The 17,519-nt window shown below is 39.2% G+C and overlaps 1 protein-coding gene across 1 annotated transcript in view; it reads left to right on the forward strand.

Annotated features, from left to right (window-relative positions):
* The window catches only part of AK8 (adenylate kinase 8), a 72,495-nt gene that overhangs the window by 40,711 nt on the left and 14,265 nt on the right, over positions 1-17,519 (forward strand). Inside the window, exon 11 of the mRNA XM_067308882.1 lies at positions 1,869-2,010. Coding sequence (XP_067164983.1) covers positions 1,869-2,010 — 142 coding nt within the window. The remainder of the gene's footprint in view (positions 1-1,868; positions 2,011-17,519) is intronic.

Raw genomic sequence — 17,519 nt, forward strand, 5'->3', positions numbered from 1 at the left:
GAAATTCAGAAGTACCAGGATAATTCCGTCAATCTTTGTATATAACACATTTTGGGGAAGGAGAACGTGGGATATTGTTTTTCCTTTTTTTCTGCTGCTGGAACTTCTTGGTTTTATATTAGTTCATGTAACTTGGAGGGTAGAGAGAAGAATTTACTTGCAAAGAGCACCGATATTATCCTGCTATCCCCTGTATGTCTGCCTGGAGCTGAGGTCTTAGGTAGATGGGTATCATCTGTCTAATAACATTTTTGCTTTCTGCTTCAGTATTGTGTAGTTAATTTTATGAATCTCATTTTAAAAGGAATGCCTACTTTTGCACTGTCATTTTGCACTCTGTCAAGTAACTGGTAATGATTGTGTTCCATTCCCCTTTTCTTTTAGCAGCTGGAGGTAGTACTCTACTTAACTTGTTTTTTTATAATGTGAAGTAGATTTCCTCAATTAATACACTAATCTGTTTTCTAATTAATTCCCTGTGGTTTTCCTCTCTTTTTGCTGGTACATTGAATCCTGAGTGCAATTCTGTAAACTCAGTAATTTGATTATTTAAAGGAGAAGTAATGAATTTTATGATAGAGGTATAAGTTTTTAGGAAATGTTAAATTTCAGGAAGCAAATGGATTCTATTATAGCTGTTTAAAACCTGCTTGTATGCCAGGCTATAAATGTGCGCTGACAATAATATACTCTACTAAAATACAGGCACATACCTGTCAGCTATTCCTAAAGCAAATTGCATTGTTAGAAATTTGACGCATACACTCTTCTGCAAGGAATTCTAGTTGTATTTTTGTGCGCAGATGCAATGGCAGGATGAGTATCAAAACATCAACATTGCATGATGTGGATTTATGTAGTGAATTTTATTGCTTGTTTCCAGTAGAGGCAACAGTGTATTAGACATACTGTACAAATAAAGAGGAGGGACTCTCATTGCTTCTTGAAAATTGTTTTGGCTGCTTCTCCAGGAAGTAGCTTGAAGTGTTTTTGCTGACTTTTTTTTGTGGTTATTTAACACTGAACCCAGAACACTGCGAGAGTCCTTTGAAAATTGATAGACGCTCTTGTTGGACCTGACCATTTAATTCTTCTGTTAAAAAAAAAGGTGGGGAAAAAGAAAAAAAAAAGACAGTTAAACGTCTTGATTGAAATATTTTACTTTATGAAGGCTATAGTGAAAATATGATGGATACCTCTTTACCAGTGTGTCCCATTAAATAAAATTAAAAAGCTGCATAGTAATTCTAAGCCCAGTCAGAGTCTCGCTGATGTTACTCTCTTGCACTATAGATAAATAGTAATAAAGAGAACTTTTATCACTAAAATTAGGGAGTCATCAATGCAGTAATTACAGTAGCTGAAATACATTTTTGAAATTTATTTTCAGTTATAAAAGCTTCAAGCCTTTGGGCAAATCAGAAATACCACATCTAGCTTTCTGTGGCAGAACCATTATCATCTGCTAAGTTAAGTACAGTATGCTACAGATTCTTTTTTCTTCTGTTTTATAGTTTCTTTTATACAACTCCAGTCATTATTTTTGCATTTTTATAAGATTGTATCGCACAGTTCATTGTTACATCAGCCTAGTGTGGTTGAGAGAAAAAGTACATTGTAAAATTATGTAGGCATCGGTTTTTACCGACTACTTTGCTGTAGACCTATGGCTTCTGATGAGGCTTCTGTGATAGCACAGTCAACAAAGTCAACAGTAACTCCTATCTCCAGAAATGTATCAAACATAAACATAAATATCTTTTTGTGTTTTAGTTCATGTAGCAGTCTAACCAGGAAGAGTAGTGTATTTCTTGCTTAATTGCAGACCCCGCATACAAAATAAATATTGTCTTTTTAATCCTTTACAGTCCCAGACAACCTTGTTGTAAAGATCCTGGCAGAACGTCTGAACACACTAGACTGCGTGACCAACGGTTGGGTGCTTTGTGACTTCCCAAGAGATGTAGAGCAGGGAGAACAGCTGCAAAGAGCAAGAATTATTCCAAACAGGTGAGGTATAGATTTAGCAATTATGACATTACATGTGTGAAAAATAAGACTATGGGAAGATACAGAGCTTTACTGACATCGTACAGACAGCTCCTTCCAGAGCTAGAAAAGGGGTCTCATTCCCAGGGAGTAGGAAATAGAGCATTGGCCTTACAAATCCTCCAGATGGCCAAACTGTGGGAAAGACTAAAGGTTTGTTTCTCTGGTTATTTGTTTGAGTTGCCTCTAAAGGCAAACCATAAGAAGTGGATTAAAGGTTGGATTATATCAGAAGGTGTATTTTATTTGCAGCAGGAGGGGATCTACATCTTCTTAGTTCAGGATTGGCATAGCATCATGGAATTTATTAGTATTGCGAGGAGCTCATTATGAGACTTTTGGGTTTTGTGAAATAATTAAAAACAACATATGAATTACATTTTATTTGAGCTATAATGAAGCATTCAGAAATGTAATATAAGAGAAATGAGCATCAAAAGAGAACTGTTAGACTGCCAGGCGAATAAATGGGGTTACTCTTGTCAGCTGGTGCAGAGGTGCTGAGGGTTTGAAATGCTGGTCTGCTTGTCAAAGCTGAGAGGCTTTTTCCCTTCCCCTCCAGAAGTTCCTGGTTCAGTCCATGCCATTGGCTGACACAGTGGCTGCCCCAAAGGCACACGTTGGAAATTTGTAGCCTTTATGCTTCCAAGAGGCTTATTCTTATCTAAGAACCAGTACTGGAAAAGGTGTATTAACCACATATATGTTTAAGCTGGCAAAGTTACTCTTCCCGTGTCTTCCATGTGGCTGCCTTCAACCTCCCCACCCCGTACAGGGTACAGTGGAAAGAACTGAGAGGGTCAGACTGAGTTGGAGAGAGATAAAAGGAGAGAGAAAAGGGAGGGAGCTAGCAGTCATGCCATCAAGGCTTGGAAAGGGAAGTATGTGAAAACAGCAGTGGTTTTATTTATTAAAAATAATACAAAATACATCTTAAACAGAAATCCATTTCATGAAAAAAGGAGAATGATTCTGAAACTTATGCTAGATTCAGTTAAATATCATTTCCCATGGAATATTCTTCATATGCATTTATAAAGTAGGTCCTGAGTCCCTAAACACATATGTGAATACATGAGATCAATGTGAATATTCATTTGTCTGCAGCGTGCTCCTTTACGGAACTGAGACCTTAGCAAGCGAGGAGGAACAACTGGTTATAAAATCCTGTGTGTAGAAATTTTGCACTCATCCATTTGCTCAGCTTCTGTTCTCTTTAAAGGGCTCTGTACATTCAAATTTGCATTAAGAATTTGGCCCTTACTGTTTTATACAGGGGTTGAAGTAAGGGACAAAAATAAACATCATGCTACCTGATGATTGATTTTGGAGCTGATATTTTCCTTGAAACTAAAGTAGTAGGTATATAAGGAAGAGAGGGTGATTATAAACAACAGGACATATTGCAGCATAGGATAGCAGGGCAGTAATTCAGCTTCAGTTGTGATGCTAGTTATAAAACACTATCTGCAGAGGTAGTGTTTCTGACATCAGGAGAAAACCCTGATAGAATTATAGCCTGGAAATCAATCTGGGAATAGGATGCAGAAATCTATAAATCAGACACAGAACAATCTACAAAGTCTCAATTTTAGGAGGGCTCTGTTGATGAAATTAGATTAAAATAAATTTACATATATATCAAGTTTATTATTAAAATCTAGTCACATCAGTAAACAAAATTATTTGTGAAAGAGTATGTTATTCTGTGTTTTGAACTCAAAGTAGACCTCTTTGGCTGATCAGAACATGGAGTTATTGTCTGGTTGTCAAGTCATAAATCTATTCCTTAGAGTTAATAAATGGTTAGTGTTCAAATACTATGTTTTATCTGACTCCCACCTCATAAAGCTAGTATACATAATACTAAATTATACAGCATTGAGCAGGATCAGTCTCCTGGCTCCTCCATCTTATGGAAAGAAAAACAAACCTAGTAATTGATGGTCGAAAAGAAGGAAAATAAAGTTATTTGAAAACAAACAAAATAGGCTATAAAGTTTGTTAAAATGTAATAATAAAAAAACTCATACGGCATCAGCCACTGCATCCAAAGAACTGCCCTGGAACAAAAAGGAAAATAATTCATTTCCCACTGAAAATGTAAGGTATGAGGTTTTCCTTAAATTAGAATTTGCAGTAGAGCAAAGACTTGCTTACAGACCAATGCAGGAAAACCTGGCTTGTATCAGACAAAACCTGTCTTCCCGTAGCACTTCCCTTTCTGTACTCAGAGAAGACATGTATGCCTTCTGCGTTCCTTCCTGTGAAGCAGTTACTGCTTAAGTGGACAGGATCCTGATCGTATTGAACTGTGGCAGCCTTTAGGGCAAATAAGAAGCTGAATGTATTAGTGGTCTCTCAGCTATCTAGCAAAAGAACACCATTAACCCCTTAGTGCCTAAGGTAAGTGGGAATCCAAATACGATTACAGGTTGGCATCTGAAGCTCAGAACTACTACTGCTAAGGACTGAATTCAGTTCCTCATCCAAACAGGTATAAATAGCTATTTTAGCTTTTTTTATTGTGAATACTTGAGCAATAACAGAAAATATATCATTCAGCCCTGGACATTTCTAATATAGAGAAGACTGTATTCAGTAGCTTGAAAAATCTTGCTTATACCCTTCTCCATCCTTATATATGTTTAAAGTAAAGCTGGACAAATTGTACTTCGAGACACATCATAAAAAAAGAGGCAAAATGTAAATCTCAAGGTTGGGTTTTCTTAACAGTACAAATTGAATAAGGCAGACCAACTGTTCTCTTCCAAACTTACAGTTAAAATTTAAGATTCACCAGCAACATTGTCATCTGTTATATATCTCTTGTAATTAGCTTCAGCCAGTTCATGACCAGCTGTCTGCTGGTCCCAGGCCAGTTTAAGGCAATCAGCAGTTTCAGGATTTCCTGAGCCAGAGGGTCATCTGGACCACTGTGTCTAATAGCCCGTTTTCATTGACTTCATAATCCGTTTTTCAACACATTATATTTTTGGCCTTCACCAAATCATATGGAAAGGAGTTTGACTTTTTAACTGAGTTTCACAGAAACATACTTCAGTGTGTTTGTTTTAAACCTCTTGCCTGGGGATTTCTCTGAGGTTCTTTAGTCCTTCTAGTATGAGAAATAGTTATAAATGCTCCCTGTTGAGCGTCTCCTAACACTCCTGATTTTATAAACCTCTCATATATCTCCATTCAGTCATCTCATATCAGAACCTTTCATCTCATCAGAGCCTTGGTCTGTTTATCCTTTCCTTACCTGGAAGTCATTCCATTCTTCCAGTCATTCCGTCTCCCTCTTCTCTACCTTTTCTGGTTATTGTAACTGCTTCTTTTCTAAGATGGGACGACCAGAATTGCATTCAGTTTTCCTAATAATTGCTGATATTCTAATAGATGTTACTGTGACAGATTTTGGAAGAATGTTTTGTGTGTGTGTGTAGATTATGGTAACTATTTTTAGAGTGTCTTTTTTGCTGAAAAATACAAAGTGTCATACATCTCAATTGAGTGTATATAAACTCAGCAAGAAGAAGCCTATGGGCCCCTTAACTCAAGATCTCTGTAGTTAAAACTGTAGCCAAGTTTGTGTTAAAGTTCTCCTCAAGCTGATAAAACAGCTCCTTCCCTTTGTTCCCGTTGTACCTGTTTGTCCAATCCTAAGTGCTTTCCCAGTACAGAAAACAAATAGCGCTAGCATCTCCAACACGCGTTTTCCAGTGTTGGACTTCAAAAAAAGAAAAAAAAAAGTTGGCTTCAAAAGGATGTGCTTGTATCCCCGACTATGTCACCTTTTTATATAATATTTTTAAAACTTGTTTTTCATCACACTACTAAGAACCTATAATCAAACAGTTTAGGATAGTGTAGTTTCTAATTTCTAAGATGGAATCTGTGAATATGTGGAGAACAAAAGAAAAAAATCAGAATGGAAAAAAGATTTTTTTTTTTTTAACTATTTGGTCTTTACATGGGGCTTTCATATTTCTGCAGCTGATCCCAATGTGGATTAGGGATAATAAACAGCCTATTAATGGAGGCCTGAACTAGGAAATGGAGTTTGAATCAGCGGCAAAATTCAATGGCTGGTGAAGGTTAATAACTCCATTACTAGCAGCTCTCTTCTTTAGCCGTTTGAAGAGCTAGGTGTTAGCCTTATCTTACTCCTCATTAATTGAGCTAATAGAACCCCAGTGACCCTACCATGCTGCCATTATCTGAGAGTTTACCAGACATGGACTGGAATACTTATCGCTGAATATGTATTCCTCAGATGCATTTTTGGAGATATTTTTGTTAAAGATTGGCTGCCTTCAGATTCCTTTCTTCCTTTTCATTTCCTTGCTGCCTTCTGTAACAGCTATGTATTTGAAAATTGCTGTAAATGACTTAATTACAATCCTATCAAGGAACAAGCTAAGTCCCAAAATAGTTGCATCAAGGAAACATGACAGTGATTGAATTATTCTGACATGGAAAATCTTACAGGGCATTTTAAAAACTTTGGCCTGATTTAAATGATGGATACTGTGTATTTATAATAGATGTGTTTTTAATTGATGGCATAAAAAAATCTGCTGAGTAACAAAGAAGTAATCTTACAATGATCTCTTATTTTCTCCTCACTTTCACAAGGAAAAAAAATGCAGAATATATACCAATGACTTGGTAATCAAAATACTAAATCAGTACAACAATATTTGCCTGCCCCAGGAATAGAGAGATTGTGAGCAAGAGGTTTTCCCAGCCTGTTTTATTCACCCACTTTGCATAGTAGGAAATGTCCAAGTAGCCTATTTAGGATGTGGCTTAATCAATAAAGAAAGTAGTAAAATAATAGGCAGATCAGTTCTCTGTTTCAGTCATTCTCAATTTCTCTCTCTTCTGATTAGAAAGCTGTTCCCTCTTATCAGACCCCTTAGACGGTAGCTGGTTCACTGTTGGTTGTTTTCACTAACGATAATTGGTTTCCATTAATTATCGCTTTGCAGGTCGCTGCTCCCACCCCCAGCTGCCCTTTTCCTCCTCCTTCCCATGCTCAAGACCAGCCAGCCAGGCGGATGTGGCGCAGTCCAAGGGGCAAGTGATTGGCAGCTAAAGGGAGCAGGACAGAGACAGATTCTTCTTGAGGCCAGTCATATGCTTACAAAATAGAAACATATTTTGGAAAATGTGCTTTAGGCGATGAATTCTCACTTGTGTTCCCCACCCCAGTGGTGGCACTTGTCCCCTCAGCTATGCTGACTGTACATTAACTGCTTACATAGCTGTGCTCCGAGGGAACAGAACTCCCTGGCTGAGTGAAAGGATGATGAGAACTTTTTCCCCCCAAAATCCATTCTAGATTGTGTTTACCAGGCAAAATTAACAACTCTTCCTCTTGCCTGGACTGACAAATGAGTCATCTGCTTCACTGTATTAGTGGGATCCATTTGACCCACGGTTTCTACCCTTGTAGTATTTTCCATACCACAATAATTCAGTCGTCATGCGGTCTCTTGATGCAAGTAGTTTGAGACTTACCTTTTTTATTGACAAGGTTTTAAGTCATTTACTTTTGTTTTCTGATCTGCATCTATTGCAAGGGGTGTCACTAAACACTCCATAATGGGTAAAATATTTCGGAGAAGCATAACTATCCCATTACTTTATGTGGAACAGCTGTGTATAAAAATGCATACATTGCTCTGTCATCAAGGCTCTGTTAAACAGTCACACCCATGGGCTACTTTAGAGTGACAACTAATTTTCCACATTCAGTGCAAAAGCAGCATGCACACAGACTTTGTCCTACCCGAAACTAGCAGAAGCAGCTCCTTGCACAGATTTCTGAGGTTTGGTGGAGAATCTTTACTCTCTGTTCTCCCTCTCTTTTCTAGTATATTGTGCTATGTCTTCCCTCATAAAATAACACTGATCCTCATAGAAGCTGTGGCTATTAAGGAATCCAGCAGATACAAAATTGGATCATTACAATGAAAAGGTTCTGATGTCACTTTTGCAGCCCTTACTGCACATTCTGCCTGACCTATAGCCTTTCTGTCCTGGGGAAAGCCGTTAATATGCATCTGGAGTCAACAGTAGCAAAACATCAAATACCATTTTAAAATCATTCTATGGACTTTCTGTAGGATGCTGCGTTTGCTGTCACAAGCATCGCTTCTTGTTTCTTACTCTGCTCCAGCATGAATAGGAGGTATATTTGGCTTCAGTTGTGGGAGGCAGGTATTATTTTTAGAAGTCACCTCATGCAAGCGCCTTTTGATGGCTGGAGGTTGTTTGGTGAAATCCTGCATACAGCAATTAAGGAGATGTCTGACCTCAGCAAGCTTCCTAAGGCTCCAGGAAGAGAAAAGAAGAAATGCTTCTACTTCTAAGTCAAGATTTTTTTTTAAGGACACAAAACCATGCGCACAGTCCTTTCATTCCTTTTGCTACTGAAAGGAGGGATGTTTTCCCACAGCAGCTACCTCTCACAGATGAAGAGACATTAAGAAACCTGGAGATTTCCTCTCCTGATTTTCCTTATGTTGAAACTATTTTTCTCTAAAGATGCCACCCGTACCAGGGTTACCTTTCTGAACTCTACACCTGACTGGAGAGAGAAGGAGAACTCTGTAAAAGCTGTAGAGTCTGGGCTACTTTTCATCTCTTTGGCAATGGTAGCAAGTTTTAGACAAGACAAACCAAACCAGCAAAATCTCTGTGCTTTCTTTGCATGGGAGCAGATACAGTCAGACTGTGAAAGCACTGGGCTTAATATTAATGCTTTCAGTGCTTCCTCACAAAATGTCATGAAGTATCCACACCGTTAAGGCAGTGCCAGTGTTCCTAGCTCCTCCTTTGGCTTCCAGAATTAGATGCCTGCATAGCAGCAGCGATTTGATCAAGGTAACTTTGGGTGGGTGACATTGGTACTATATGAATCTTGAAGAGCCAAAGAACTTTGAATGATATCAAATTCATATTTGCAGGAAGCTTTCTGTTTGAATACTTGGCTCTCTAGTTTGTAAAAAGCTAACTAAATCAGGTAATATTTCAGAAAGAGTCAGAATTCAAGATTCCCTGATTTGGTCTGCTACACAAGAGTTCCTGTGCCCTTACATGCTCTTATTCACTTCAGGGCAAAGGACTGGCTTGTGTTCCTGCAGACAAAAAGTTTTTATTATGGAATACTTACGTGAGATTGTCTCAAATTCCTGAAAGGAACTGAAGATCTTTACTGAATCCAGAAGCTAAGTTTCTCATGTGAAAACCTTTCCCGTATTATTCAGGAAGCTGAGATGATGGATTTCCTGTGTTCAGTACCTTGGGAACATAGACATTTCCATTCTTGTGAGGGGAGAATACATTGCTCTGAGAAGGAGATCTGAGAAGTGCCTGAAAGAAGAACTAGACTTTTAAAATCCAAATTCACAATGACAACTTCATAGTACTAGTCTCCACAAATCAACAAAAACAATTCAGGGCCTTCACCTGACACACAACTGTTGTTCAAGAAAGGAAATGAAAAAGTTATGGGAAAGCAAAGTGCTAGTCAGATCATCTGACCCGTGCTTTTCCTCTCTGAGCGTTCCCTGCTTTGGTGGCCTCACTGAACTCACAGCCCTGGGTTCCCTCAGGTCTCCTGGTTTGCTCCCCAGCTCTCTTGGGTGGGATCCAGCAGTATCCAAGATGCTGTTTGAATACTGTAGTGTTGAAACTGAAAGGCCATCCTGCAGCTCTCGTCTGAGACTGTTTGCTATGGAATCACTTTTAACTAACAATTTAGCTAAGTTTGGTATGCAGGAAACGGTGGAGCTACCTGTTCCCTGTACCATCAGTTGCATTCTGTGGAATGTAATGCAGATAAATCTCACCAAGGTAAAACATGATGTACTTTGTCAAATCTGAATATTTCTTCATAGACTAAAGCAGTCATTTTCAAAATTTTACCTTAATTTCCTCAGTAGTTCAGCCAAAAAAGAACCATATATCTGCAAGTCTAATTTTGCAGGATTTAGGAGGTTTTTGTAAGGAAGATACTGGTGTCAAGAACTGGCTGTAACCAGAACAATTTTTGGCTAATAATGACTGAGGAAGGAAAACTTCAAATATAATGGTGTGGCAGCATTTTAATTTACATGGAGAAAAAGCATGCACATAGGCAAAACTCTCAATAGTTTTATCAATGTGAAGACTGTGGATGGAGACACTTTGTAACTGGGAAAGCATGATAGGTAAAGGAATTTTTTTTTTCCAGTGTTATCAAGCATCTCAAATTTTTGATGTTTTACCATTTACTTCAGTGTTTGTAGTAGTAAAAGTTGGCTGAATATTATTCTGAGTAAATGTAGAAAGGTCATCCTTACTTCTGTATGGGTTAAAACTTAGTTTATGAAAGGCTGTTGCTGCATTTGCTGTCTGCTTTTGAGAGCACAAGGGCAATTACTTGAAAAGGAACTACATCAGGAAGGTACATTACCTTTGGACTCTATGATTACTAGAATTTGGGAACTTTGGAATAAAAACTTGGGACAAGCTTGTGCCAGCTGTGCTCTGGTTTAATAGTCTCTCTGGATCTGAGACTCCTCACAGAGTAAGGCATTACCGTGAGCTAGTGTGGCTGGCAAAACTGGCCCATACTGAGAACCACAGGCAGAACAGGCATTATGCTGCTTTTACTTAGATTCTCCACGCTGAAGATCTAGGAAGACAAGTGCATCAGTCTGTAGCAAATATAATACAGCTTGGGTGATTAAAACTGTCAAGTAATATTGCATATTGAATGGAGACTAGTTTGTCATTACCATGAGGATTAGAAAGTGTAATCTTCATTAAAAAATCAGTGGATTTACTGCTGTTTGCCTTGGAACAAGATATTTGCTCAGAATTTTCTAGTAAGTAAATTTAGCAAGTGCAGGGCAATTTAGGAGAGCAGAGCTGAATCCTGTCATAGCTTGTACTGAGGAGAGATGTTGCAGTGATCCCTTGTGTCTGACAGATGCACTGGTTCTAATTCTATTCGTTTGGATCACCAGCAGTCACATAAATGTATTAATCACCATCACTTAAACTGGCTTCCTTTGGCTCAGGTGTAAGTAGTGACCCGGTGTTTTTGTGCTATGTAAAGATCATATTTTCTGTCCTGAAATGTGTAATGTTTAGAAAAATCTGTATGACAGAACTCTGTCCTTTTTGAGGCCTCAGATGCATTTTGAGTCTGTCCCATAGAAGCTTTTATCTTATACTTTTCTAAGATGTATTTCTGTAAGACTAGTGTCATGGTTTGCACATGATCTGCTCTGAATGTTGATTAATATCCCACTGATAGGCACTGAGTGAATGATCCAGAGAATGGTATGTCCTTTTGGCATAACTGACCAAAGATCATGGTACAGGAGATTAAAAAAAAATTGTTTCATTTTACTAGTAAGTGCCGCCACTTTTGTGAACACGAGACTGGGACTGTTAATTTCAACAGATTTTCAGGCAAAAAATAAAAGAAGAGTTTGTCCTCGTGTACTTGCAGTGAAATCAATGGATTTGTACTGGACACAGATTTGTCCCAAAGTTTAAAAAAAAAAAAAGAAAGAAAGAAAGAAATCATGTGGTCTCTCAACCCTTTGAGTCTTTTGGACTCTTCAGATTGACATATATTTTTCTTAACAGTGTTTCCAATAAAACACTGAACTGTCAAAGCTAAGTTGCAGGTATTTGAAAACTTGCCGTATTTTTGTAAAGTTTACTTTCTCCTTTCAAAAGTACAGTTTTCTCACAGAATTCTGTCTCCAGCTGTACATCTGTAACCTCCGTGGATGAGACTGCACAGATATAACTGGAGGAGGAGCAAGCCCTTAGCTTTCTTGCCACCATTCCAATTATAATTGCAGCTTGAAAACTTGCTGCCAGTTTTTTGGTTGAAAATATTACTACCAGTCCGTTATACTGAATCCAGGATTTTATTAACGTTCAGTCTCATCTTCCGTCCTCTCCCTTCAATTGTGAATAAGCTGCTGAAATGCATTTTGCTCAGTGATTATTAAAGAACACGTCATATTCCAATTCTGTAATTCTTACTCCGACTAAGTATCTGCTACTCAGAAAGATCACAGCAAAACTTGCATAACCTGTGGTGGCAGAACAGGAGCTTGGACAAAGAGATCTAGGACTAGCTCCAGTTCTTAAGGTCTTCTCCATGTCCTTCTTTTGCTGCTTGTTTGCATTATAAACATGAGAAGTTCAGTCAGTACAGCTTCCAGATTGTCCTTCTGCAAAAACTTGAGCCTAGCTTCCCCTGATTTGTTAAGCATCGTCTTGTTTTACTGCTAAGTGTGGGAGAGCTCCGTGTTTGGGCTGAATATTTGTTTTTAGCTCCTGCCTTCTAGAGAATTTCTCCAGTGGTTCCTAAGTTTCTAATCGTGCTGTCTTCCTTTCCCCCACCCCTACCTGACCCTGCTATAGAGCTCAACTGTAGTTTTACCTTGTTGATGTTTTGTCTATATTTGCTTTAACCAGATGCCCCTCTTTGCATGCAGCACTGGGACTCATCCCTTCTCTCCTATCAACAATAATTAGCCTTGTAAGACTAATGGAAGAAATCGTGTCTAATTACCCTGTTGAAGGCCCAATTATGTTATTAACATTTGTGGGCTATAAGCTAATGATGAGGAGAGCCTCTCATTTGCATAGCATTAAGTTAATTGAGCTGAAAGCTATGGGGTGGATAGCGGTGATGATAGCAGGATTCTGTTACAGAATGGATAATGATGACCGGAGCAGGACGATTCACCTGACAGGTTTATTAATTAACAGCTATCTGATTACCTAAAAGAAATGGCAAGTGGCAGTCCTTCTGAAAGAAGCTGTGGTATTTTTTTTAATGAAAGATGCTATATTGTTGCTAATATTCTAGGGTGATTTATGGTAATGGCAGCGCAAGACCTTTACTGGGAGCTGACACAAAAAACCTGCTCTGGGCCCCCCCTGCCCTTGCAAAAATGCCTTACGAATGTCTGATATTTCTAAAAATTCTAATTCTTATAGTGGTGCATGAACTAGTGCTGCACCAGTGGATTTGCTTGGCTGTATGAACAGTCTACTTTGAAAATCCTGAATCCTTATATAATCTGGAGGTCTTGCCCTTGGAAGAACTGGAGGATTTGACTCTGTAAAAAAAAAAAAAAAAAAAAAAATTGTTACTGTGTTACAAAGGTTTCTGTATTGTATTAGGGAGAAAATAACTATAAATCTTCAGCTTTCAGATTTCCCTGCTATGTACAAACTGGGAGTGAAGGTGAGTGCCCTTTACCTTCCGTTTGTTTCTAGATACAAACAACTGTGCAAAGATGTCAGGCTTTTTAAAGAGCGGGAATCTTTTTTATTTAAAACAGTTGTAAGAATAAGAATCCGTCTTCACCCTTTTGATTAGACATCAAGTTCTATCCGGTTAATTCCAAACAGACTGTAACTCACAACAGATTCAGACAGACTCTTGTCTGAACAAGTACATCTTTTACACAAAAAAAATCACTCTGTTTAAAAATTGCCTGTGCTAATCAATCTGCCATAACTCTGAGTGACTTGCTGCACAGTTGCTCTTTGTTAGCAACGCACATCATGGCTCTGAACGCATCTGGATGTCAAATACAGCTTCCCGTCAGTAGGTCTCATTAGATTTTTTTTCTCCTGCATTGAAGAGCCCATTATTAAATCTTGTGAACTCCAGACCTCACCTACCGACTAAGATACCCAGTTCATCCTGGCACAACCTTTCACCAGACGTGTCCCAGGGAAAAAAAAGGAATGCAACGAATTTTAACCTTGCAGAGAATGACCTTTTATCCACTAAGATAGCCTGATAATTAGTATTTCAATAGTAATAGATTTGTGAAGAGTAGAGGTCTGCAGATTAAAATTCAATCACCATTATTTTGCTGTTGGAAAACTTATTATTCACAAATTTTTCCTATTTTCTGCGATCAGCATTTGCTGGATACAAAGGAACTAAGAACATGGCCTTAATCTGATATGGCAAATGCACTTAGAGGCCAAAAATTTAGCTTACTAGACACGTACGTACATTTCCAAATCACCACTTCTGTTAAAAGGAGAAGAGAGGAAAATTGGAAAACCAAAGATGAAGCAAAGAATCTGGGAGAATAGCTCCTGGAGCTGGCTAAGAGTCTGACGTGTTCAGTGGCCGTGACTAGCAGCCGCCGGTGAGAATAAAGGATCCAGCTGTTAACGCTGATAGAGGGAGAGTGACTCTGTGCAGCTGCGGACACCTGTGTGATGTGGAGCAAGCAAATGTTTGTGCAGCATTTAAAAGGAGCATCTTCCATCTCCTTCCAGCGTGTGATGGTACAGATCCTAATGTCCATATTTGTGTAGAAATTACCTAAAAAGCTTGTTCAGGAGACACAGCACAATGACTGAGTACCTGTGCTGGAATTTAAACCTGACATCCTCCCGGTCCTCATTAGCTTTCTGTAATCGTTAACCCACACAGCCAGTGTTGGATAGAAATATCTTTACTATATAAATTAGTTTTTTCTGTAAGGCATTCAGTACTTCACTACAATGCCTTGCTGTATAAAATAGACAAACACAGCATCAAGCCAAGATCTGATAGATCAGGAATTATGTATTTAATTCAGAGTTCTCTATAGAGTGCTCGTAAAAGCTTGATCATGATAGAGGGGCCCATAAACATTTGGGAACATAAATATTTCTGTAGGAAATGGCTTTGTGAAACATTTAGTTGTTGAGTAATAAGAAGAACAGAGAAAATCAGATGAGTAGAAATCTCTAGGTACTAATCTGATGGGTTATATATGTTGCAATGATAATAATGTTGAGAGAGAATTTTTATGGGACCAGTACCAACAAATACATTGAGTCCTGCACTTTTACTAATATTTTCGTCTTCTTCTGCTAGCCCCACTTGCTATCTCTGCTGCTCCAAATTCAGCTGTAAAACCCAGAAAAGCAGTGGATAAGACCTAGGAGTGCTGAGCTGCTGCGCTGTTTGTTTGCCCATGAGGGCAGAAGTCCTCTGAACTCACATGTGTGAGCTGACTGCTTTGAGCAGGCAGGGGAAAAGCCTTCGAGTCTCAGGCCATAATCAGATATTACTAGAAGAATGGATTTGCCTCTCCAGGAGAGCTGGTGGATTGAATTATGTAGAGGGCCTCATCCACATCAACCACATTAGCTTAAGCCATTGGTGAACTGCTTAACCTACACTGGCCAACCATGCATTGCAGTGGTGGGAGAACGCTCCCACAGTCCCACCTACCAGCTCTGCTGCTGGGACAAAACTTCTGTCAAAGACATACAGGGATCTACTCTTCTCCTGGCAGGTCAGGGGGCAGCTTCTGTCAAAGAACAGCCTGGAGAAAGCCCGGTGTGGACTGGAGGCAGTAAGCGCTGCAGCCAAAACAACGGCGCTAGAAGGGAATACATGACTGAGTCCTCAGGCACCTTGTTGCTGGTATAACCAAGCGCTTGATGTTCCCAGTCATGAAGGGAAACAGTGGAATTAGTGGCAGAGAGACTGGTCACACTAAAACAGATCTTAGGTTACATGATTCCCACTTGTGATCAGGAGTATTAGGCAAGGACAGATTATGATAAATCAGATCACTCTGCCTAAGGCAATAAGATTTAGGAGGGGTAGGAGGTTTGGATTAATTAGTTCAGTCTGAGTCTCCAGAAAGGACCATTATCTGCGGAGAACCAGTGGCCATATGGATTGAGGAATATTGTGGGTGATGCTATGAATTCTCCAGTGAAAAAGAACTTGAAGAAAGCAAAAATGGAGAAGTAATAACATGTGAAAATTATTTTGGAAGATGCAGGCTATTGCATTTGGGAAAATTATGATGAACGTCTCAGTGAGCCAAGCTTCCACTGAAGCCAGGTATTTGAGCTGCTCTGCAAGCAGGTCAGCTGCCATTACAAACCTTCAGTAGGGGAAGGTGACTGTGTGGGGGGAGCGAATCTGATCACACTGCCCACAAAATCTACAGAAAGCCAGACAGTGTTTGTTGTCAGGGAAGGACTGCAAGGGAAGATAGGAATACGTGAGGATTTCAGGGGAAATGATGCGCTGGCTCTGTCTTTTGCTTTTCTGGAACATCCATTACTTGAGTATTTAGGCGTCAATCCTGCTAGACAACACAGGGAAAGATAGTTTAGAAAAGCCCACATCAAAAAGTATTCTAAATGACCAAACTGTAGAACAAAACATTCTGGCAGCACAGCTGGTGCTCTTGTCAGTCTGCAGCCTAGAAAATCAGAAGAGAACCAGTAAGAAAAATAAAAACAACCTAAGAATAGCTAATCAGGTTAGAAGTGATGTTTTGGCTGTAAGGATTTTTTGAGGGCTGTAGAGAAAAACAGAATAAGATTAGAAAATATTTGTCTGTCCTGTATGACAGATGTGGGAGAGGACGTTATCATTTGTTACTTCTCTTTCCTCTGAAAACAGCAGCAGCAATGGGCTGGCAGGCACAGTGAAATGCAGTTAGCAAAAGTAATGGGAGTTGAAAGTTTGACCTTTTGTGATGGAAATTTCATATGAAAAAAGGGTCTTTTGATAATTTCTCTATCCAATCAGATATGGGAGATGTCTTGATCCTGTTTCCTCATTTGCATGCTGACTGATCTCATTTGAAAACCCAATCATTCAGAAATATTGGGACGTCAACAGAAACGTTACAAGCAAGGAGCTGTTTTATCTGAAAGGTCTGCAGGATGTCATCTCATGTTTTTCACTCCAATGGCCTGATCTCTTCTTCATGATCCTTGTTTTTATTGGCAGGATAAGCTGAACATATTGAAATGCAAATAACCCTTTCCACATTGAACCAAAATATAGGAGTTTTTCTCTGTGTGATTGATTGTATCCAGGGCTCTTCAAAAGCAACAGAGAAAATACTTTCTGCAGTGCTTCTGATTTCTTGACACTGCCAGGTTCTGATGTTTGCCGTTAGCAATCATTGGCAGAAGGTGATTTCTGTGCCTGCGTCTTACCTCTGCTCCCCCCGCCGCCCTGTAAGAGCAATGTGTTGATGCAGTTTCCCATTTCTGGGACCAGTGTGTAAGGTCATTTAGCTTGTCTGTGCATACGCACACATGCACACGTGCTTGCAAGTGGTTATCCCAGGTGCCGATGCAGTGTCATAAAGGTATTTAATGGATTTTACCAAACTGCAGATGTTTTTAATCCAATAATGGTATCACTCAAAGCCTGCCTGTCTTGGCTTTCAGCTGTGTGCATAACTGTCCAGGTGATTATCCGGCTGCTCAGATTTCAGATCCTAGGCACTGCCCACTTAGGTGAGTTTAGCATCAACTTTATCTCCCAAACAAACAATTTAACCTTTCTTTTTTCTAGAACAGGCAATCCAATTTCCATTTTACTTGACCATGCAGTGGGTTAATGGCAAGCTTTCCTGCTGTGTAACTGGTGTTATTAT

Source organism: Apteryx mantelli, chromosome 21 (genome assembly GCF_036417845.1).
Source record: "Apteryx mantelli isolate bAptMan1 chromosome 21, bAptMan1.hap1, whole genome shotgun sequence".
NCBI classification, from domain to species: domain Eukaryota; kingdom Metazoa; phylum Chordata; class Aves; order Apterygiformes; family Apterygidae; genus Apteryx; species Apteryx mantelli.